The sequence below is a fragment of the Vulpes lagopus genome, chromosome 19 (assembly GCF_018345385.1).
Source record: "Vulpes lagopus strain Blue_001 chromosome 19, ASM1834538v1, whole genome shotgun sequence".
In the NCBI taxonomy this organism is placed as follows: Eukaryota; Metazoa; Chordata; class Mammalia; order Carnivora; family Canidae; genus Vulpes; species Vulpes lagopus.
The window spans coordinates 38,320,241-38,342,850 of NC_054842.1; the positions used below are offsets into that span (position 1 = coordinate 38,320,241).

Sequence of the window (22,610 nt, forward strand, 5' to 3'; positions counted from 1 at the left end):
TGTGGGGATCCCTGGGTGGCTCGGTGGTTTAGTGCCTGCCTTTGGCCCAGGGTACAATCCTGGAGTCCCGGGATCGAGTCCCACGTCAGGCTCCCAGCATGGAGCCTGCTTCTCCCTCCTCCTGTGTCTCTGCCTCTCTCTCTCTCTCTCTCTCTCTCTCTGTCTATCATAAATAAATAAATAAATCTTAAAAAAAGAAAAAAAGAAAACCTCAGTTGTCTCTAGAACTCTGTTGAAGAAAATCCAGCAGGACCACCCATTGGTCTTACTATTCAGTATTTCAACAGAAAAGACAAAGTGCTAGAAAAGTAATTTTTTGTGAGAAAATTCTGTGACCACATTAAAATGGTAGTCTATAATTTATCTTGCTCCCTGTGTTCTCTGTTTAGTATTCAACAAATTTTAACCAATAAGGTATCCCTGACTTCTTCAAATTACTAAAATATAAAGTGTGGTCAACTGCTGTTGGAAGGATAAAGACCCTTTTGCTTTTCTTTCCTGTAGAGGGCTTCTACTAAAAGAAAAAAGTGAATCTTTACTATGGAAAGATTTAAGTCAGAAGTTGAAGAATAATCTGGCTTCTTTGGGTATCCTAATGTTAACCTATTAGTCTGCTTCAGAACTTACATTCAATGTACAAAATATCTTGTTTCTGAGATCACACCATATCAAGTTGTATTATTTCATGATTCTTCATCCTCAAATACATGTGCTATTGGGCCATGCAGAGAACTGTGGATTATAAAAGAGAGTCATGTTCTTACCAGAAACCATGCTTTACTATTTTCTTTATCCTAGGAGGTATTTTCAATATTAAAAAATTCTTAGAAAGAGAAACAAACCAAGATTACCACATTACTAATTTAACCTAATTTTTTAATGTTCTTTGAGTTTCAAATGTCGTATGACATCAGAGCATTTTAAAATTCAGGAGCATACATATCAGAAATAATACATTAAACCATGTGATGCAAAATGTGATAGAAGATGTGGGTAAGGAGCTTTTTTATCCTTTAGGTTACAAAACTAGTCATAAAAGAGTAAAAAATTTCCTTGTTTTCCCCATCATAAAAGTTTATTTTTCTTTCAAAGTGAAATATCTCCTCTTTTCACATGACAGAATTTAATTCTCTGTTTTTATGGCTGAATGTAGTAAATCATTTAATTGAAATAGTTTATTGTTAGAAGTTATGCATGTCACCTAATGAATCTGGTCTCTGTCTTCCAGCTGCACCAGACCCCACAGCTTTCCAAGGTCACATGAAACCCTGAGTTGGCTGCTCTATGCAGGGTGAGCATTGTACACAGATACCCACCTTCTTCTATATTGCTTAGGTCTCTCCTACCTTTACTTTAGATATCAGAAAAGCATAATTTTAGATTAAGTTTTGATGATTGATAGTCATCATTTAAAAGCTAAGACATTTTGATCAGTTCATTGTGCCAGGAACTATTTGGGATTTAAATTTCTAAAGAACCAACCCAAGAACCAACACTGATTGTTTCTGCTTTCAGATGAGACTGAAGCTCAGAGATGTTAAGTAACTTGCTGAAGATCACACAGCTAGGACTCCCTAGAACTGAGATTCAGCTCTCCCAAGCAGTGCTAGAGTTAGTGCTTATAACTGTTGGGTCACATCTAAATCCAAGTTTTCTGGTACTTTTCCCCGTTGGCACAGGGTATCCTGAATGTGCCTAGCACTTGGCTCTGCTTCTAAAGTTAAGGATACAGTGCTGTTCTTTATAATTGGACCTACAGTTACTGTTTCATCAAGCTGTGAAAAACCCTGGACCCTAATTGTTAGTAATCACACAAAGTGTTCCATTTGAAACAGACCTCTTTTTTTTTTCAGGTGGCTAAAACTTAAAAATAATGATACTCTTTTTAATTGCCAGTAGGCCACATGTAGTCATTTTATAACTTCTATAACTTGGTGTTCAGATATTATCAAAATTCTGCTCTCATCAGTCAGATAATTTTTGGTGAATAAGAGAGTGAGGTGTGTGTGTGTGTGTGTTTTTTGTTTTGTTTTGTTTTTTACGTAGATGATCTATGGGATTACTGATTAGGAAACAAACAAACAAACCTAAGAACAATGCCTCCTAGTGACAAACTACGTAAAGAAGGATTAATTTTGTGCTGCTCTATTGAGGTAGTCATGTCTACTGAGTATTTGAAATGTAGATAGTTTGAATTGAGTTGTGTGCTAAGTGTCAAATACAAACATATTTTCAACCTCAGGACGTAAAAAAAGGATGTAAAATATCTCATTAGCAACTTTTATATCAATTTCAATGTTGAAATGATAATATTTTGCATACACTGGGCTAAATAAAATACTAAAGTTAATTTTACTTGTTTTTTTTTTCGTTACCTTTTTTATTGTGGCTTACTAGAAAATCTTAAATTTTATGCATGGCTTCTCATGTTTCTAGTGGACAGTGCTGGGTGAGGTGGTTACCAGAGATAAAGGAAAGTATCAGTCCAGGTGGAATCAAGCAGCTCACAGCATGTATATTTCATCAGTGGAAAGCATTCTTTTTCTCAGTGGTAAGATTAAATATCCACATGATGACAATTCTCGCATTTTCTCAAAGTTCTCCCCCTTAGATTGCCATTGTATTCATAAGAACCACAGGAAAAGGCACTTCTTCCTGAAGAGAGATTCTCAGACTGATTTTTCACTACTCAGAAATGTGGCCCCAGGATGACATATCGAGCACAACAACAACAACAAAAAAGTACCAACGTTTCTTGTGTGGGGTTCAAAGCGGATGGTGGGGTTCTGAGCCATAGTCACCAGAGTGGATCACCCATCTCTACCATACGGGTGATGGTTTACAGCGCAGCAGTGCAAAGCCAAAGGGCACCCACGAGTTCATTACATAATTCTTGGTAGCATGAGGCCAAGCGTGTAGCTGCTCTGGGGAACGGTGGGCAGGCTCTGACAGGCACACCGAGGTGGTTATGACGATGTTTTGACAGAGTGTGTGCTAGAAGTTGTTTGTTTGGAAAAAGACTGACCAGCTTTTTTTCCCCTCCTCCTTTCTCTCTCTTTTTTCCCTTTAAACACTCTGGCATAATACTGAATGACTTTGTTTTTAAGCTGCCTTAGCCTTGCTTTGTGAAGAAAAAGCCTGAGTACTCTTTCCCTGTAGGACACAAGTGTTATTTTTGGAGCAGAGGTTCTTAGCCTGATCTCTGTCTAAACCAATTTCTGTTCTTTGTGAGGTCGTGGTCTGGGGCGGCTCTGAGTGATCTCCGTGGAGGGAAGCTTCCTGGCTTCGTGAGGGAGTATTGGCAAAGATGTCGAGGGGCCGCGCCTGAAACTGCACTGCTCTGGGGCTCAACGTGGAAGAAGGCTCCTTCACATTCAGATGCCACTCAATAGATTGTGCCCTCAGGACAGTTGCAACCACAGGTGAAGTGGTGTTTTTTTTTCTGCTTATGTCACTTCATGGGATGTTTTGGGTCAAGATGACCCCCGCCCCTCCTTTTCTTAGCCTAGTACTTTAGTTCTCAGACTCCTGGGAACTAGGAAAGCCATAACTGGACAGTCTCTACAGGCTGTTCAGTGTGCAACTGGCTGTGAGAAAGCCACAGCCCACTCTGAAGGCCACAACGTGAGTCCCCGAGGGCCTCTGGGAACATGTCTCAGGACTCAGAGTTCAGAGCATCCCCTTCTGTAACCTGCTCTGAGTCGGGCTGCTAGAAGAAAACCTCTCCTACCTCTCCTACCTCTCACAGTTCCTCTTCCTGACCTGGCATTCCTAAGAGTTTACATAGCTTGAGCCTGGTAGGAGTCATGTAAAATTAGAAACAGTTTAATACAATAATGCTGTGAGCAACAAATAGTATGCCACCTTATCATGACTCCTTTCCTTTGGAAAGTGGTAGCTGTGTATTCAGGGAGCCAGTGTGTATGGAAAAGGCCCCCATGAAGAACAAGTAGCCCCCGCAGGTATCTCAGGCTGCTTTCCTCCTGGTGGATGGGAGCATGACCTGCGGTGTGCCCTTCCCTGGCCAGCTATACATAGCCAGCAAAGCTTCTTACAAGAGAAACGTCTTTCTGTACCCTCTACCAGTCCCACCCGCGGACTAGGAGACTTGCTGTAAATCCTCTGGAAGCTATTGAACCTGCAAGGGAAACCAGCCAGTGGACCCCAGACCCGACCAAGTCTCCACCACAGCCTTCCCTCCTTCCTTTTCTTTTCCTGGGAGCATACCCTGTGTCCAGCCATGGTCGACATGGGGGGTCTGGACAACCTGATCGCCAACACGGCCTACCTACAGGCCCGGAAGACCTCGGATGGAGACAGCAGGGAGCTGCAGCGGCGGCGCCGGAGCCTGGCACTGCCCGGGCCACAGTGCTGTACCCAGCTCCGCCAGTCCCTGCCCCAGGACTTCAACAACCTGTGCGAGCAGCAGCCCATCGGCCGCCGCCTCTTTCGGGACTTTCTGGCCACAGTGCCCCCGTACCAAGGGGCCGTGGCCTTCCTTGAGGAGGTGCAGAGCTGGGAGCTGGCTGAGGAGGGCCCCGTCAAGGGCAGCATGCTGCAGGGGCTGGTGGCCACTTGTGTGGCTGCCCCTGCTCCAGGGCACCCGCACCCCTTCCTCAGCTCGGCTCTGGCCACCAAGTGCCAAGCAGCCACCACCGAGGAAGAGCAGAGAGTCCTGGTAGCACAGGCCAAGGCCGAGGTCATGACCTTCTTGCAGGACCAGCCCTTCCAGGATTTCCTGGCCAGCCCTTTCTATGACAAGTTTCTACAGTGGAAAGTCTTTGAGATGCAACCGGTGTCAGAAAAGTACTTCACTGAATTCCGCGTCCTGGGGAAAGGTGGTTTTGGGGAGGTAAGTGTCTCAGAATGGCCACAGTAGAAGGTGAAGTACACAGCATAAAAGGAGTTTGTTTTGCCTTAAAAAAAAAAAAATTCTTAAGAGAACTCACTAGAACGAATTTCAGTGCCACCTGTGGAGAATTCCTAGCTCGTTCTCACATCTTTTTTTTCTGGTCACCACGTGAAATAAAATGAGAGTGGCATAGGAAAGACAAACAAAATGTGGAGTTGGCCAAGAATCTTTATCATGGGGTCCACGCCAGAAGAACTCTGACGTGCCCCGGACGCTTTGGAGAATGATCACAACACACGACAGCGGGAGGTCTCCCTTTCTCCTTAATTGTGGCAATGGATGTAATTTGAGAAAAACTTCAGAAATCCGAGAAAACACTTATCTTGAAGTAAAGTCTAGAATCAGTTTTATACACACTGCTGTGATCGGCTCTTTCTTTTTTTTTTTTAAGTAGAAAAACATTTTTTAGTAGATGTGCTGCCGAAGTGAGCGCTCAAAAAACATTTTCTGAGGTAAAGTTCACATGACATAAAATTAACCACTAACCATTTTTAAAGCATACAAATCAGTGGCATTTAGGACATTTGTAAAAATGTTGTGTAACCATCACCTCTGTGTAGCCCCAAGACATTTGCTTCACCCCCCATTAGCAGGTCCCCTCCATTCCCCTCCCCCCGACCCCTGACAACCATTGGTCTATTTTGTGTCTCCATGGTTTTGCCTACTCTGATGTTTCGTGCCACTGGAGTCACGCAATATGTGACCTTTTGTATCTGGCTTCTTTCACTGAGCGTAGTGTTCTGGAGGTTCATTCACATTATGGATCTATCAGTACTTCCTTCCTTTTTTATAGCTGAATATTCTATTGTGTGGGTATGCTACATTTCACTTATCCATTCATTTGTTGATGGACACCTGGGTCGTTTCCACCTTTTGACTATCGTGAGCAGTGCCGCTGTGAACTTTCATGTACATGTCCTTGAATACCTGTTTTCACTGCTCTTGTCTATATGCCCAGAAGTAGAATTGCTGGGGTGTGTGGCAGTTCTATGTTTAGCTTTTAGAGGAACCACCAAAATCTTCCACATTTTAGGTTCCCACCAGCAATGCATGAGGCTTCCAGTTTTTCTCCATTCTTGCTGACACTTGCTATTCCCTGTTACTTTTCATTATGGCTCACCTCGTGGGAGGGGCAGTGGTACCTCACTGGGGTCCCAGCTCTTTCCTGAAGAACCCCTCTTACTGATGGCTTCTCTTTTCTCCAAAGCCTGCCATCTCTGCACCTCTCCTGATTTCTGCCCTTCCACACCCCGAATCAACCTTGCCCCATTTCCTTCCAGTGCTTTCTACTGCTACTTCATCATCTCCCTTTTTTTCTCTCCTTAAGGTATGTGCTGTCCAAGTGAGAAACACTGGTAAGATGTATGCCTGTAAGAAACTGGACAAGAAGCGGCTGAAGAAGAAAAATGGTGAGAAAATGGCTCTTTCAGAAAAGGAAATCTTGGAAAGGGTCAGCAGCCCTTTCATCGTCTCTCTGGCCTATGCCTTTGAGAGCAAGTCCCATCTCTGTCTGGTCATGAGCCTGATGAATGGCGGAGACCTCAAGTTCCACATCTACAGTGTAGGCACACGGGGCCTGGACATGAGCAGGGTGGTCTTCTACTCTGCCCAGATGACCTGCGGACTGTTGCACCTACACTCTCTCGGCATTGTCTACCGGGACATGAAGCCTGAGAATGTGCTTCTGGATGACCTCGGCAACTGCAGGCTGTCTGACCTGGGCCTGGCCGTGCAGATCCAGGATGGCAAGCCTGTCACACAGAGGGTGAGTGGCTCTCATTGGTCCCAAGGGTGGTGCACAGAGTCGGAGAAGAGGGAAGAGGGCTGATCTATTCCCAGGACAAACAGAGCCTTGGACATAATTCTTCTAATTTCCTTCTTCCTAAAGCCCTTATGTTGTCATTTTGCCTTAAGGGGAGTGATGTAAGAGGATTAGCTTAACTGGCTATTTGGGGGCTACTTTGCTCTCTTCTCCTTGTAGGCACAGGGAGCCTTCCTTGTGAATTAGAGAGATGGTCTGTGCTTTCATGGCAAGATGGAAAGAGCTGAATCATAGTTGGCAGCTACTATGTTTCACCAATAACCACCTTCCCAGTGCCATGATCCTGAACCAATAGAGCCTTGGTTTCCTCCGCTGGAAAATTTTAGGGGCTGGGTCCTAAAATTCTGAGGTCCTAGGAGGTAAACTTTAATAGGATAAGAAAAAGATGAAATCCCTAAGAGCACATTAAAGTAAATATCTCCTTTCCCAATGAGTACAGATGGGGGGATGTTTTACTTTGGATAAAGGTGAGATTTTGTTTTGTTTTGTTTTGTTTTTTAAAGATTTTATTTATTTATTCATGAGTGACAGAGAGATAGAGAGAGAGGCAGAGACACAGGCAGAGACACAGGGAGAAGCAGGCCCCATGCAGGGAGCCTGACGTGGGACTCGATCCCAGGTCTCCAGGATCACACCCTGGGCTGCAGGCGACACTAAACCACTGCACCGCAGGGGCTGCCCAAAGGTGAGATTTTGAATGAAAATGTATAGAAGAGAACATAGAACTGATACTTATTTTGATCAATTTGGTTCAAAGTGGCTTGCAGAGAATTCTTTGATTAAAAGGGAAATTCTTTGATTAACAAAGCAATTATGTTAAGTAAACAATACAAAATCTCCAAGATTCTGATAGGTCTTTACCACTGAGTTTCTGTGCACAAAGGTGGGAGAATGCTCAGGAAGATAAGGGCCCAAGACAGGCTCTTAAATATTTGCTTGAAACTTTGTTCAAGCAAGAACTTTTGTTCTTTGTGTGGTTTCCAACTTACAAGGCAGGATAATCAGGAAAGGAAGTGAGAAAAATCATGGCAAATTTGGAAGAGTGCAGGTGATTTTATGTGGCTGTAACATAAGAGGTGTTGACAAGATGTGTAGGGTTCAGATCATGCAAAGTCATTGGAATGCTTTCTTGTGGGGGCCAAGGAGCCATTGAAGGGTTGTTTTTTTTTTTTTTTTAATATTTTTTCTTTCCACTTTTTTAAAAAAGATTTATTTATTTATTTATTCATGAGAGAAAGAGAGACAAAGACACAGGCGAAAGGAGAAGCAGGCCCCATGCAGGGAGCCCGGACATGGGAGTCGACCCTGGGACTCCAGGATCACGCCCTAGGCTGAAGGCAGGCACTAAGGATCCCCCCCATTGAAGGGTTTTAAGAAGGGGAATGACATGAGTAGATTTGCATCTTTAAAAGACCAATTTGAGTTGTGGATGGGAGGCAGAGGACCTAGTTAGGAGGCTAGTGCCCCAGGGAGAGATGGTGGGTACCTGTAGAAAACAGTAAAACTGAAGATGTGGAAGCCACATCTTCAATTGGCGCCATTGGAAAGAGACCTGCTAGGATGTTAAGACCAGCTGGGTATGAAGGTGAAGAACAGAGAGGGTCTCTAGCTCCAGTGACTGGAAAGAAGAGCAGAATTGTGGAAAAGCTGGCCAATTCAGTGATGATCGTGTGGGTTATGAGGCAGGCAGGTAGGCATGTTCCCTGAGCACTTAGACCTATAGGTGTGGTGCTATGGAGAGAGGTCTGGGCTAGATATTGAGATTTGGAGTCATTGTGACTTGGAAAGCATCAGGTACCACTGAGTCATTTGGGAAACAGTGAAGGGATGAGGAAGAGGTTTTTAACCTTGAAGAAGTTAAAGAAATAGGATGAGAGGTAGGAGTGGTGTAGTCATGGGAGCTGTATCAGTTAAGGGTTGATTTCAGCAGCATATCTTAGAAAACCAAAATAGCAGTGGATTAAATCATACAGGGGTTTATTTTCCTTATGTAACAAGAAATGTGGAGATTAGTGGTGCTGGCAGGTGCTGCAGGATGATGAGATCAATATCTCTGGGATTTTGGCATTTTCCATGTGCTATAACCACCTGAATTTGGAAGAGATCCTAAGCTCCAAATAAGACTAAAGCCCAGCAGACATTTTGACTTGGCTCTTGTAAGATCCTATACTATGCCCAAACTTTTTTTTTTTTTAATATTTTATTTATTTACTCATGAGAGACACAGAGACAGAGACAGAGACATAGGCAGAGGGAGAAGCAGGCTTCATGCAGGAAGCCTGATGTGGGACTCGATCCCAGAGTCCTGGGATTATGCCCTGAGCCAAAGGCAGATGCTCAACCACTGAGCCACCCAAGCGTCCCTATGCTCAAACTTCTGACCTAACAGAACCATGAGCTAATAAAAGAAGGTAGCTGGGGGAAAGATTTTTTGTAAGATAGCATCAAAATTAATAAAGAAGATAGCAAGGTGCTGGACATTTTTTTTAAGGTGCTGGGCATTGTTAGAGGGGCAATGTTTTCCTTTCCCAGAGGGCTTAAAATATGTACCATCTATTAAATAGAACTTGAGGCTGTAATAGAATTTGAAACTCTGGACTTGATTCTTCCAAGTGGGTAATTCTTCTCTAGGTAGAAGCTAGTCATCCTTGGAAGGGCACAAACCCTTTCAGGCTATTAAAGGACACTTGGTAAAGCACTGTGGACATTGCTCTAATGGCAACAGGGAGCCACCAAAGGTTTTTCAAGAAGAAAGTGGCATGACTGGAGTGATTCTTAGGAAGATGATTTGGACACTATGTAAGATGAATTAAAGGAGAAAGAGACTGGGGTTGGAGGACCTGTAAGCAGCTACTGGAAGGATCCACACAGGAGGTAATATGGGTTGAGGAAAGGCCTTGGGCTCTGAACAGTAATATGTCTACAGTTCAGCACCCTTCCCCCACACCTCACCGGCTTCTCACCTAAGCTCCATCAAGACCCACACCTGGACTTACTTCTCTTAAAATGTGGCTGTCCTCAGTGGAAGGGATGAAGGGAGCACAGAACCACTCCTAGAATGTTGTGACAGAAGGAGGATCCTCAGGGAAGAAAGACATGGGTGGCTCTGCTCAGGTGTCAGAAAGATCGAGGCAGACATACCTGGAGAGGCAGAGATGCCTAAGAGTGCTGGCTTGGAAGGCAGAAAACCTGGGTCCCTGTCCCAGCTGTGTCAGTGACTTCTGTCTGCCATCTTAGGTAGGCCACAGGACTTCCTTCATCTCCAAGTTTTATGAGCCTGTGAGATAGTCTTTTAATTATTTTGGGGGAAAAGACTTATAAATTCACAAGATTAACATATGGAATAAGTTACTATGATTTAATAGACTATCAGTCAGTGTTCTTTTTTCTTTTTTAAAATTGATTTAAGAGAGAGAGATAGCAAGTGAGAACATGAGCATGGGCAGGGGAGAGGGAAAAGCAGACTCCCCAGTGAGCAGGGAGCCTGATGCAGTCCTCTATCCAGGACCCTGGTATCATGACCTGAGCTGAAGGTAGATGCTTAACCGACTCAGCCACCCAGGTGCCCCTCAGTCAGGGATCTTATGAGACAAAATGAAGTTATTTAAAAAATTAAATTAATGGTTTTCATAACTTGAAAACTTGTTCAAAGTCTTGGCTTAATCCAGGTACCTGAGCAGTAGATTCCCTGAGAATCTCTCCCTCTGTTTCTCTGCTCAGCTGTCCTTGATGTTGGCCTCGCTCTTATTCAGATGATCCTCGCATAGAGGCCACCAGCATCTCCATCCATATCCTACCAATTGAGCACCCTCTGGAAAGAAAACACTTCTTTACAAATAGTTCTTTCACATTTCCCAGTGAAGACTCTCAATGGACAACTCAAATCACATGCCCAACCACAACCAATTCCACTGGCCAGAATGAGATCACTGCTGTTTCCAGGAACCAGGGAGAAAGTCTGTCCCATCTAAATCTTATGGACTGACAGCAGAAGAATGTGTTCTCCAAAGAAAAATCAAGATGGAAAAGAATGAGAAATTGATGTCAGCTAGGCAAAAAGAGTGGATACCCCCAATAACTGTTGTTATCTCTATGGTTTGAGAAGTTTGAAAGGTTTCTGACCCCTTAATCAAGAGATGATGGGATCTAGATCCTTTATAAGAAGATTCTATGAGGTAGGAATATCATTAGCTCCATTTTAGAGATGGAGAAATTGAGACTCAGAGAGGTTAAGTTACCCACTCAGAGTCACATTGCTAATATGTGATATGAATGCAGGTACATCAGATTCAAAGGCACTTACAGTTTTGATTCTACCCTATTAAATTCACACAGGGAGCAGGACGTGGCCTATGGTTTTTAATGCTATAGAAGGCTTTTCTCTCGGTACAACTCAGAGTGAGTACATGTGATGACATTAGCTTATCTTCCTCAGGCTGCTCTGATGTGGATACCAACCAATACTCTAGTTGAACCTCTGATAGAGTTAAGACTTCAAACAGGAGCACCCCCCACCTACACAAGGAACGATGTGACTAATGTTTCAGAGCCAGCCTCCCACACATAGGCACAATATAAATAAACATGGTCCCAGCCACTGTCTATGTTCACTTTTAATAAATGTGATAAGCACTCCCGCCTGTTCTCAGCTGACATCTACATGCATACAATAAAACTAATTCAGATCATTTTTTTTAGAGACTCCAAGAAAATATAATAGGAAAATTGGCCAGTGGGGTTCTTGCTGGGACTTTCAAACTCTGCATTCTAAGCAGAGAACAATGACCTTCAGATTTTATGGAACATGAATCCTTAAGACGTGTTCCTTTGTCAGGAACGGGAATGAAGTTAGGACAGTGACCCAAAAGCTTGTGACACATTTGGTTACCTTAGCCTGCTCTGAAGCTTCTGACCAATTCCTTATTTTCAGGGGGCTACTAGGTGACAGAGACTGGGCATTATATTTGTTTTGAAGGCTCTATTGTCCTGAATACAATGCTAGAGACACACTGAATAAGTGATCTTTAAAAGATCTCAGAAAGTGTTTCATCGAAATTAACACCTACTTACCTTATGATCTTTATGACCCTGCTCCAAAATTCTTTTTCTTTGAGAATTTATTTCTGAGAAACAGTTTAAGAGCCTTATAGGAGAAGAATTCTGGTTACTTCTTGGTCACACACTGGTCTCCACCAAAATTATAAACACAATCATCAACTAAATTTAGTTCCTACTAATTTTTGATCACTACCAAAAACTTCAAATCCATTCTCAAAGTATTTATCACTGTTGAGGGCACTCAAAAATATTCATTAAAGCCTTAGAATTATTTTTAACATCTCTTCATTCAAAAGGCAGTCATTCATTCACTCACTCCTTCACTCACAGTTTATGTATTGAGCATTTCCCACATGCCAGGACTATGCTAAACCTAAAACAAAGAATGATGAGCAAAAAATGGACATGATTTCCTGCCCTTGTGGAACTTACTCTAATGGAGAAGATAGAACTTAATAATCACTCACAGGAATTTAGTTTCAATTATTATAAATGCTTTGAAGATGTGGTACATGGGGCTCTCCAAGGAGGATCTGACTTAATTTCTGAGGATCGGAGAGTTAACCATAAGGGAAATACAACTTAACCTGATATCTGAGGGATATCAGCAAAGTCCTTGGAGCAGTGTCTTGGACTGGGTTCCTTGGAAACAGACTTGGAGACACATCTCCATGTGGAAGACTTATTAGGGTGCATTCTCAGGAGATAGGTGCATGAGAGAAAGGCAGGATTGGGCAGAAGGGGAAGCTGATCCACAATGAAGTGGAACCAAGACCTCAGTCAATCCTTCAACAAGCTCTTGAATCAGGATGGCCCTTCAGAGTTGTTCCAGACAGGTCAGAGCTTAGGTTTTTGTATCCCTCCAGGGGCTAGTCAGTGACCTTAGCCAGCTGCTGGCAGGGGGCAGCGTGGGCCAGGTGGTTGCCTGAAGAGGAGAGCAGTGCCCAGGGTAGGTGCAGCCATCAGCCACCACATCACCACTGCTGTGAGCCATCAGCAGTCAGTGGTCCCAGCTGGGGCTGTCTACATCATTTTCCAGGATCCTCATGAATTGCAAATGGGGCACCTTCATCCAAATATCAGCAAAAAGCTCTCTCGTTTCTTCCATGATTAATCTTGTTGAAAGTCATGGTGGAAAGTCACACTTCCTTAGGCTTAGAGAGAAAAGAGTAAGGGAGGATCCTCAGAGGCACGGCCCCCTCCTCCTCCACCAAGTGGGCCTGAGGAAGCATGAGCCTGAGCCCAACCCTGAGCCCAGCCCTGCACCAGAAGGGCACCCAGCCTGACGTAGGATCACGGTGTCAGGAAGGGCTTCCAGGAGGAAATGACAAGTTGACTTACAAGGTAAATGGAAGCCAGGCAGGTAAGGAGGAAAGAGAATGGGCTAGACAGAAGGGTCAGCATAGGTCACGGTCCTCAACTGAGTGCAATTCTTGCCCCCAGGGGACTTTTGGCAGTCTCTGCAGACATTTTGGTTGTCCTGATGGGGGAAATGGTACTGGCATCTAGTGGGTAGAGGCCAGGGATGCCGCTTAACACCCAATGGTGCACAGCACAGACCCCATCACAGAGAATGATCTGGCCCACGGTGTCTATACTGTCACAGTTGAAAAATCCTGCTGAGCTAAAATCCTAGAACAAGAGGCCTGGGGCTCAGGCATGGAATGGAGTGACTCTGCAGCTGCTTAGAATGTGGAGTCACAGGGTAAGAAGGGTGACAAAGGGTGCAACTGAAGAGCATAGCAGATGTCAGTCCCTAGGTAGTTGGAGGAGTCAGACAATGCACTCAGTGCCCAGGGTGTCAGGGAGCCATTAAAGGCTTTCAGGAAGGAACATGACAAAAGCAGCCTTGGAAATACACTCAGGAAGGAGTTGGGATGAGAGTAAATAGGAGGGAGTGAAACAGAGGGCCTGGGACCTGGGGGTCCCTCACGGCACAGTGTTCAGTGAATTATAGGAGTGAGAAGAGAGCACCAGGCGGTCTACAGGGGTGGTAGGAGGGGACTATCATGCAGGATGATACAATCAGGGACCAAAAAGTTGCATCATCGTTGTTGATATGGACACATGCTGGAAGCTCAGAGCATCCGTTGAGATTCAGTGCTGCTGATGAAATATGGTCCGCAGACCCGACCAGATGGAAGGTGTGTGTGTGTACCAGTCCTGGTTCTGCCACTTACTATGGCTACTGTGTACAAATGCCCAGCTGACCCCTCCCATGGGGCACCTGGCCATAGGGACACTGAGGACTGTGGGCCAACCCATGCTCTACACAGCAAGCCATGCAGAGTGCCTTCTTCTAATTGGCACAGACATGCTACTTAGTCTGACCATAGCCCTGCACTTGACCCCAGGCAAGTCATGCCTCTTCAGTGAGCCTGGTTAATACCATCTGCGTCTTAGGCTTGATGAGAAGATTAAGAAACGAGAGATAAATGCCTAGCAGAGGGTCAGCCCTTCGTAGGCACTCAGTTGCTCTGATTTTCCTACCAGAAGCCAGGTACCAGACCCTTAAGTCACAACCCCTCGTGTTGCAGTGTTTCTGCCTCACCTGTTGGGCACTGGCACTGTAGCTTCTCAGGTGACCTTTGTACCTGTGCTTTGTTTTTTGTGAGGCACAGGGAGCCAGCAGGACCCCAGGGCTGCAGTGAGTACAGTGGGGTGGGGGCACGCAGCTCCCCTTTAGACTGAGCCAAGCAGATACACACAGTTGCCTTGCTTCCTCACATCCTAGAGACACTATATGCCGAGACTGCTGCTGGAGAGATCCAGGGAACATGAAACCACCAATGAACACACTCCAGTGGAAGAATCACAACTATTGATCTCTGCCCATGTGCCAGGCCCTGCCTTTCAATCTGATGGAATCTTAGAGACTTTGGAGTTTTTCTTCTTGTGTAGCCTTCCTGCCTAAGACAACCAGAACCCAGGCTTGCTGACCATGGTCTCTAATACCTGTTGAGGGCCTGCTGCGTGCCAAGCTTTGGGGAGGTACTCAGTGTGTTTTATCACTTAATCCTTATCATGGCCCTATGAAGTAGGAGCTGTGAGACTCAGGTTGAGTAACTGGCTGGGGGTGACCAGCTAGTAATTGGTAGAGCAGAGATCCAAATCACGGCAGATCAATGCCAGGCTGTATAGCTGTGGACAGCGTTATTGCAGAAACCTCTCTTTAGGATCCCATGCAGTGTCTCTCTGAAATGGGTGTCCTCCCAAGGGTGTCAGAAAGGGCAGGAAGCTACCTCTGGTGAGGCTCCTGCTGCCCACCTAGGAAGTGGTTGGCAGAAAGCAGACAAGGAGCAAAAGCAGGCACTGTGGAGGCTGCAGCCTGGGGCTGAGCATGCAGGCGGAGCCTCAGAGCTAAATCCCCTGGGGTCTCAGGCCGCATTCCTCTGAGGTCTGCAAAGGCCACCGCTTAAAGGCGCAGAGGAGCAGCTGGGAACAAGAACAAAGCGGCCAGGCCCCCCTCGGAGGAAGGAAGGAGCGAGCCCCAGGAAACAGCTGATAGCGCTAAGCTCAGCTTGTTTTTTTCCTCTGCTCAACAGTTCTCCTGCCACGGCAAACAAAAGATGTACATTCTGATTCCCTCTTCTGTTTGGATTGTGCTGTCGAGTGGATCTGGTTTGTGATGAGCTGGGGGGAAGAGGCATCCGCGGGCAGTTTCTTGCTCCGCTGGCCGGTTTGCTGGGCCACCGCCGACAAAAGCAGAGAGCTTCCTTTTCTGCATCTTTCTCCCTGCCCGGTCATCAAATCCAGCTTGGCCTGGCCACACCAGGGGCACGGTGTTGGCTGGCACTTCTTCCAATGATTAAGCTTGCCAACTTTTCAGATCCAGTGGGTGCTGGAGGTTTACTGGTGACCTTGACCTTGAAGGACCTGCACGTAAACATGCATGCGTTCACACACACAGTCTTTCATGGATGTATAAAACCATTAAGATGTGAACTGTGCCCTCTCCGTCCCCCTCCCTGTTCTCAGTACTGCCAAGGTCACAGTCCACTGCTGTCCAGAGTCACACTGGGACTGTTCAGAGTGCTGAATCTGCCCAGTTTGGCCCTGCCACTTGAGTCCCATAGGACCAGGGGTAAGAGTGACAACAGCTACAGGGTCAGTGGAAGCCAGCATCTAACAGCAAGAGCAATGTAAGGGGTGTCTGCTCAGGTCTGGACTGGCTGGCTCTGATCCTAATCCCAACTCTAGGGTGTTCACCATCCTCAAAGTTTCAACACCTGTGGGTGTCTGGTGGTCCTGATGGGCCTATGCAATACACATGCAGCGACTGTTGTAGATGGACTTCTTGATGCCCCTTGGGGGGGGGCAATATGGAAGGAGGCATTATTACTGGCTTCTTAAACTCCATGAGGTCTGATGCTTTATACCCTGCATTGCTGGGTATACCTTGTTTTGCCTGACCAGGTATTGACTATGTGGATCCATCAAAAGGCACTATAAAACAAAAACAAAACAAAGTGAGGAAACAGAACAAAAAACATATAGAGAAAATTCCTCTAAGAGTTTTGTTGCTGCTGACATTTGGGTGATCCCTATAGTCCTGCCAATGGCAGTTCTGGTCACATGGTTTGAAAACGACTGTTTTGATGACAGAGAGACTGATGTGTGGGGGCCCTTTGTGACTGCAGGAGTTAAACTGAGCTGTGAGAGGTCAGCGTGGTTGGACCCTGCCCCATGCTGCTTGGCCCGTTCTCTCCTCCCACCCCTCTCTGAGGAGGCAGTTCACATGCAGAAGACAAATGGCATAAAGGGCAGGCAATTAATTTTTTCAGCTGGAGGCTGCGTTGGAATTTGGGTGCCTAGAATCTGGCCTGCGCCTCTAATTCCATTCTTCTCTGTGAAATACCTCCACTCCTTAAGGAGGTGGTGCCCTTCAAAATTCCATCACTGACATTTTCTGTCTTTAGGGCCAAGAGGTAAATTTAGTCCTAAAAATTATTTGGAATGGGTCTGAAGCTCCCCTGCATGCTGCCTCATGCTCTTTCCATTTACCAAGAGGCTATAGTGCTGTAAAGATGGCAGGCTGATTCTTCATTTATTTCCCTGGGTTGGGAGCAACTTGGTCCTGGAGCATGGTTCAGGATCTGATCCCCACCTCCCGGCAACCTCTGTAGTGGGGAGCAGCCCAGCCAGCTTGATTAGCGGAGATACAGGCAAAGGATATTAGGAAAAGGGGAAGGGAAGCAACTCAAGCAAGAAGGACCAAGGTTTTGGTCCTTGGTAGCTGGGGAGAGGGAAGAAGAAGACTCTAAGGAGAGAAAAGAAATCCTGAAGGAAACTTGGAAGGGTAAGAAAAAGCCACCTCACCTACTTCCATAGAGGCAGTGTAACATAGTGGTTCAAAGTGCAGGGATGTTTGTGAATCTTGGGTGGGTGACCTTGGGCAAGATTCAAGCCCTCCATAGTTCAGTTTTTTAATCTGTAAAATGGAAGATAAAATAGTTTCTATCTCATAGCCTTCTCATAAAGATGACACAAGAAATGCACATAAAGCACTTGAGAAAATATTTAGCATATAATAAGCACTTAATAAGTATTGTACATTATTATTTCCAACTTTTCCCCTAGCCTGTGTCTCACATCCTTTGTTGAGGAAATGGCATGTTCTCCACTCTCACCCTATGCCTTCTACTGAGCCACTGATGTTTATCTGGTGTCCTGATTAGCTATTTTAATCCCTAAAGTCACTCACCTCTGAAATCTGCTCATTGGAAGGATGCCACACACAGAGCAAGCTCACCATCAGTGCTGTTAAGTAGAATTTACCAATCGCCACCAGTCTAAGCTGCAGTTGGATGTTATCTGTAGTCCTTCTTCCTGCTTTTCCCACCCCAGCAGAGGAGATTGAACTGGAGAGAAGCTGGACTCAGGAACATACACTCCAACTGAGAGGTGTAGAAAGTGAAATACTATGGAAAGGGAGGAGACCCTCAGCCCCCTCCTCACCTTAGCTTCCAGAATGAGAGCAAGTGGACTGACCCCTCTCAAATGTGGTATTATTGGAGCATCTCTCTCTGAGGAAATGAAGTAGCCTAACACAAAAGGTGTGTGGATACTCACAGGTCAGTCCCCATTGAAAGGGCTTTGCAGGATCACCCTACAGTAAAGCCCATCAGTTGACAAGCTTCTTATCCGCTTTTTCATGTTACATTCTTAGATATGAACAGTCAAAGATTGGGCCCCTGGGTGGCTCAGTAGGTTAAGCATCTGCCTTCAGCTCAGGTCACGATACCAGAATCCTGGGATCAAGTCCTGCATTGGGCTCTCTGCTCAGTGGGGAGCCTGCTTCTCCCTCTATCTCTGTCTCCTTCTCTCTCTCTGTCTCTCATGAATAAATAAATAAAATCTTAAAAAAAAAAAAAGAGCAGTCAATGATCTTTTATGAAAGGAACACTCCAAAATAAGACTATGCAAAAACAAACAGAAGAAAGGAGGCTACAGAAAGCAGAAACAATGCAATGAGTAGAAAGGAACAATTTTTAAAATTTATAATTACTATCTTATGAGATTTAACAGAAGATACTGTTATCTATGAAGCAAAAACAGATGCTAGAAAACAAAGAACGTTCAGAGAAGAAAGGACATTTGAGAAATTAAAAAATCATAAATAATTTTTGCAGAACAGCATGGATAAATCTCAAAAACATGTCAAAAAAATGAAATCAGACACAAAAGAGTATCTACCATACTATTTTTTTATTTTTTTATTTTTTATCTACCATTCCATTTTTTAAAAAGATTTTATTTATTTATTCATGAGAGACACACACAGAGAGGGAGAGACACAGGCAGAGGGAGAAGCAGACTCCATGCAGGGAGCCCAATGTGGGACTCGATCCCAGATCTCCATGATCATACCCCAGGCTGCAGGCAGCACTAAACTGCTGCACCACCGGGGCTGCCCCATACTATTCCATTTATATGAATCCTGAAACAGACAAATCTATGGTGACAGAAATCAGAAAGTGGTTGCCTGGGAAATGGAGAGGAGAATGGACTAGAAAGAGATACCAGGGAACTTTCTGGGTGGATGAAATATTCTATTTCTTGTTTGGGTGGTATTTATGTGGGTGTACACAATTATCAAAATTTATTGAACTGAACATCTACTACCTGTGCATATTATTCTATGTTAATTATATTTTAATAAAAAACATTTGCAGAAATGAAATTTCAGTAGAAGGATTAAGCCTCGGGACAACTGGGTGGCACAGTGGTTAAGTGTCTGCCTTCGGCTCAGGGCGTGATCCTGGGGTCCTGGGTATAGAGTCCCACATGGGGCTCCCGACAGGGACCCTGCTTCTCCCCCTGCCTGTGTTTCTGCCTCTCTCTCTCTGTCTCTCATGAATAAATCAATAAGACCTTAAAAAAAAAAAAAAAGAAGGATTAAGCCTCTAGATCTAGCTATTATTTTACAGAAAACACAAAGAATAGAGGAACATGTTAAATGACACCACAGGGATGCAGTCAGCAAAATCTAACCTGGGGCACTCTATAGTTTAGCCAGTTTTCCCAACAAAAACTTCCAGGGGGCTAGGGAGGCAAACAGATGAGGAATTCATATATTCACAGAGATTAAAGAGATATACCAAGCAATGACACTATATGAACTTTATTTAGATCCAAATTTAAGCAAACTATTAGAGGACAGTTTTGTAGGACAATTGGAGAAATGTAAACATGTCCAGATATTTGATAATGTTAAGGAATTACTGTTATTTTTTTTAAGTGAACTAATGGTATTGCAATGGCTTTGTTTTTTGTTTTTTTGTTGTTGTTGTTGTTGTTGTTTTTAAGATTTTATTTATTCATAGAGACACACAGAGAGAGAGAGAGAGGCAGAGACACAGGCAGAGGGAGAAGCAGGCTCCATGCAGGGAACCCGATGTGGGATTCCATCCAGGGTCTTCAGGATCACACCTCGGGCTGCAGGCGGCGCTAAACCACTGAGCCACCGGGGCTGCCCTTGGTTTTGTTTTTAAGTGTCCTTATGCTTTTAGAAATTCATAGTGAAGTACAAAACGATATGATGTCTAGGATAGTCTGGGGGCAGTGGCAGTGGGTAGGCGACACAGATGAAACAAGACTGTTGATAATTGTTGAAGCTGATTGTAGCATATACTGAGTTTATTATTCTAGTCTTTCTTCTGTATATGTTTGAAATTTCCCATAGTAAAATGATTTTTAAAAAAAATAGAAGAGTTTGGGAAAAAATAGAGGAAGTCTTCTAAGAAAAAAAAGAAATCCTAGAAAAAGACAAAGAGATGGAAAATAGGAGCAAAAGATAAGAAACATAGAGGATACATTCAGGATTTCTAAAAACAAAAAGAGAGAAAAGAAAATGGGAAGGAGAAAATGATCAAAGAAATAATATGAGAAAGTTTCCCAATTCTGACAGCCATTGGTTTCTGGATTGAATGGCCAGCCAGTAGCCAGCATTGCAAATGAAAGAAGCCCCACACCAAAGTACATCTTTGAGAAGTTTCAAGTTGATGTACTAGGCCACAAACCTCATACACCTTCTTATAGTCCCTCTCTGCCTTTTCTCTCTCTCCTGGATAGCACCCTGTTGGCTCTCCACATGTAGGCCGAGTTGCTCCTCCACTTTTAGAATTGGAGGAAATGTATGATGCAATGTGAATCCTGGTTTCTAGCAAGCTGCTGAAGGTCTGGACTACATACCTGGAAATAACAGACTAGTTAGCTTTTGGGTAATCCTTGGCTAATGGAAATAGGAGATGAGAGGGAGCTGGGTAGATGGATTTCCCCCTTCTTCACTCTCCCCTACAGTTCCTGTTTATGACCCTTCCAGAAGATTCTATTGTGCCTGATGGATAGGCAGCCACCTGGTAACACCTGGCATTGCATCCCCTTCCCTCACTCCTTTTCCCTCTGTGTTCTATTATAAAAGCCTTCAAACATACAGGAAAGTTGAAAGAATTTAAAACAAGCACCTATATACCCATTACCTAGCATTTGCTATGGACATTTTGAACAGCTTTATTGAGATATAATTTAAATACCATAAAGTTGACCCATTTAAAGTGTACAATTCTGTAGATTTTAGTGTATTCATAGAGCGATGCAAACATTATCACAATTTTAGAATCTTTTCTTCACCCTCTACCACTTTGCAGTCATTCCCACTCCCCCTGTCCCAACCCTAAGCAACCACTAACCCACTTTCTGGCTCTATGGAATTGCCTATTTTGGACATTATATATTAATGGAAACCCAATATGTGGCCTTTTGTGTTTAGTTTCTTTTATTTCACATAATGAGTTCAAGGTTCATCCATGTTGTAGCATGTATCAGCACTTCATCCATTTTTATGGTCAAACAGTATTCCATTGTATATCATTAATAATTTATTGGATTCACTTTATCACATGTCTATCCGTCTATCCATCCCTCTATTGATCCATTAACCTATCCTATAACTTTCATTTATTTCTGAGTGGGCTTACTCCCCTTTCTCCCCAACCCTCAACACCTTTGCCTTATACATCTCCCAAATAAAGCTCATATCATATGATCTCTTTAGGTACAAAGGAAGCTGAAAGATGGAGTGCTTAGCCTTCTGATCTCTGATAGGGAGATACACGGGGAAAGGGAGACTGGGAATGGATTTTTGCTATTTCGGCATACAGTGTTTCTCAATCTCATCCATATCTCTCCCTCTAGTCTTCCCTCCCACCGTTGTATCCCACAGATCTTGTGTTCCATAAATGCCAAATTCCTTAAAATTCCCTGAACACCCCACATTATTTCTGGCTCCATCTCTCGTACATGCTTGTTAGCTGGCTAGCTTTCTCTGGGTGACAGATTCTTCCCTCATGATTCAGCTCAGCTATCACTGACTCTTCAGTGAAGTATCAACACACACACACACACACACACCTCTGGCCTCCCTGTGCTTGTTTTATACTCCCATACTGGCATTTACTCTATTGAATTAACCTTTTGACCTTTCTCCACCAGCCTGTAAATCCTGAAGGGTAGGGGCCAGGTATTATATATCTTGGTATCCCTAGAACTTACTCAGCTTAGCTCAATAAATATCAGTTGGATGGTGAGGCCCTACAGTAAATTCCTAGTTTCGATAGAAAGATGAGTAAGACTTCATCCTGGGTCTCAGGGGAGCCTACAGGACCCTTTTGTCTGGAGAAATGCAAAACTAGACAAGATTCTAGGACAACAAATGTAAACTGGGACTGTACCCAGCAAACCGGAACGTATGGTCACCCAAATTATATATCAGCTTCTATGAAAACAGCAGTGCCATGCTGACTCATGCTCAGCCTGTCAGAACCCAGTCACTTCCAGAACAAGCCAACTACTTCCCATTAGTGCTTGGGCCATATATAATTTTCATTGTTATTATCCATGTAGAAATTATCTATGAAATGTAATATTCCTAAGGCATATGTATAGTGCATAGAAAAACATATACTTAAGGAATCAGAAAAAAAAAAATCACCCAATACACAACTAACACTTTCCAACTTTCTTTTTTTTTTTTTAAGATTTTATTTATTTACTCATGAGAGACACACAGAGAGAGGCAGAGACACAGACAGAAGGAGAAGCAGGCTCCATGCAGGGAGCCTGATGCAGGACTCGATCCTCTGACTCCCAGATCACACCTTGAGCCAAAGGCAGATGCTCAACCATTGAGCCACCCAGGCATCCCTTTCCAACCTTTTTTGATGTACTGGAATGCATATTTGTAATAAGTATGTGAAGTCCATTATATATATAAACTTCTTGGTATTAGCCATAGACTCTAATCTGTTGTCTTTATTG

At 44.1% G+C, this 22,610-nt stretch overlaps 1 protein-coding gene across 5 annotated transcripts in view; it reads left to right on the forward strand.

Annotated features, from left to right (window-relative positions):
- The first annotated feature begins 1,262 nt into the window (after positions 1-1,262).
- The window catches only part of GRK7 (G protein-coupled receptor kinase 7), a 33,542-nt gene continuing 12,194 nt past the window's right edge, over positions 1,263-22,610 (forward strand). For 3 of the 5 annotated variants that reach the window (XR_005984547.1, XM_041733698.1, XM_041733701.1), the window contains exons 1-3: positions 2,747-3,422; positions 4,087-4,852; positions 6,240-6,677. Coding sequence is in view for 4 of the 5 variants with exons in the window: in XM_041733698.1 (XP_041589632.1) it covers positions 4,241-4,852; positions 6,240-6,677 (1,050 nt within the window). In the remaining variant the exon portion in view is untranslated. Of the gene's footprint in view, positions 1,292-1,927; positions 2,552-2,746; positions 3,423-4,086; positions 4,853-6,239; positions 6,678-22,610 lie in introns of those variants that run through there. The other 2 variants (XM_041733699.1, XM_041733700.1) reach the window with 2 other exon arrangements.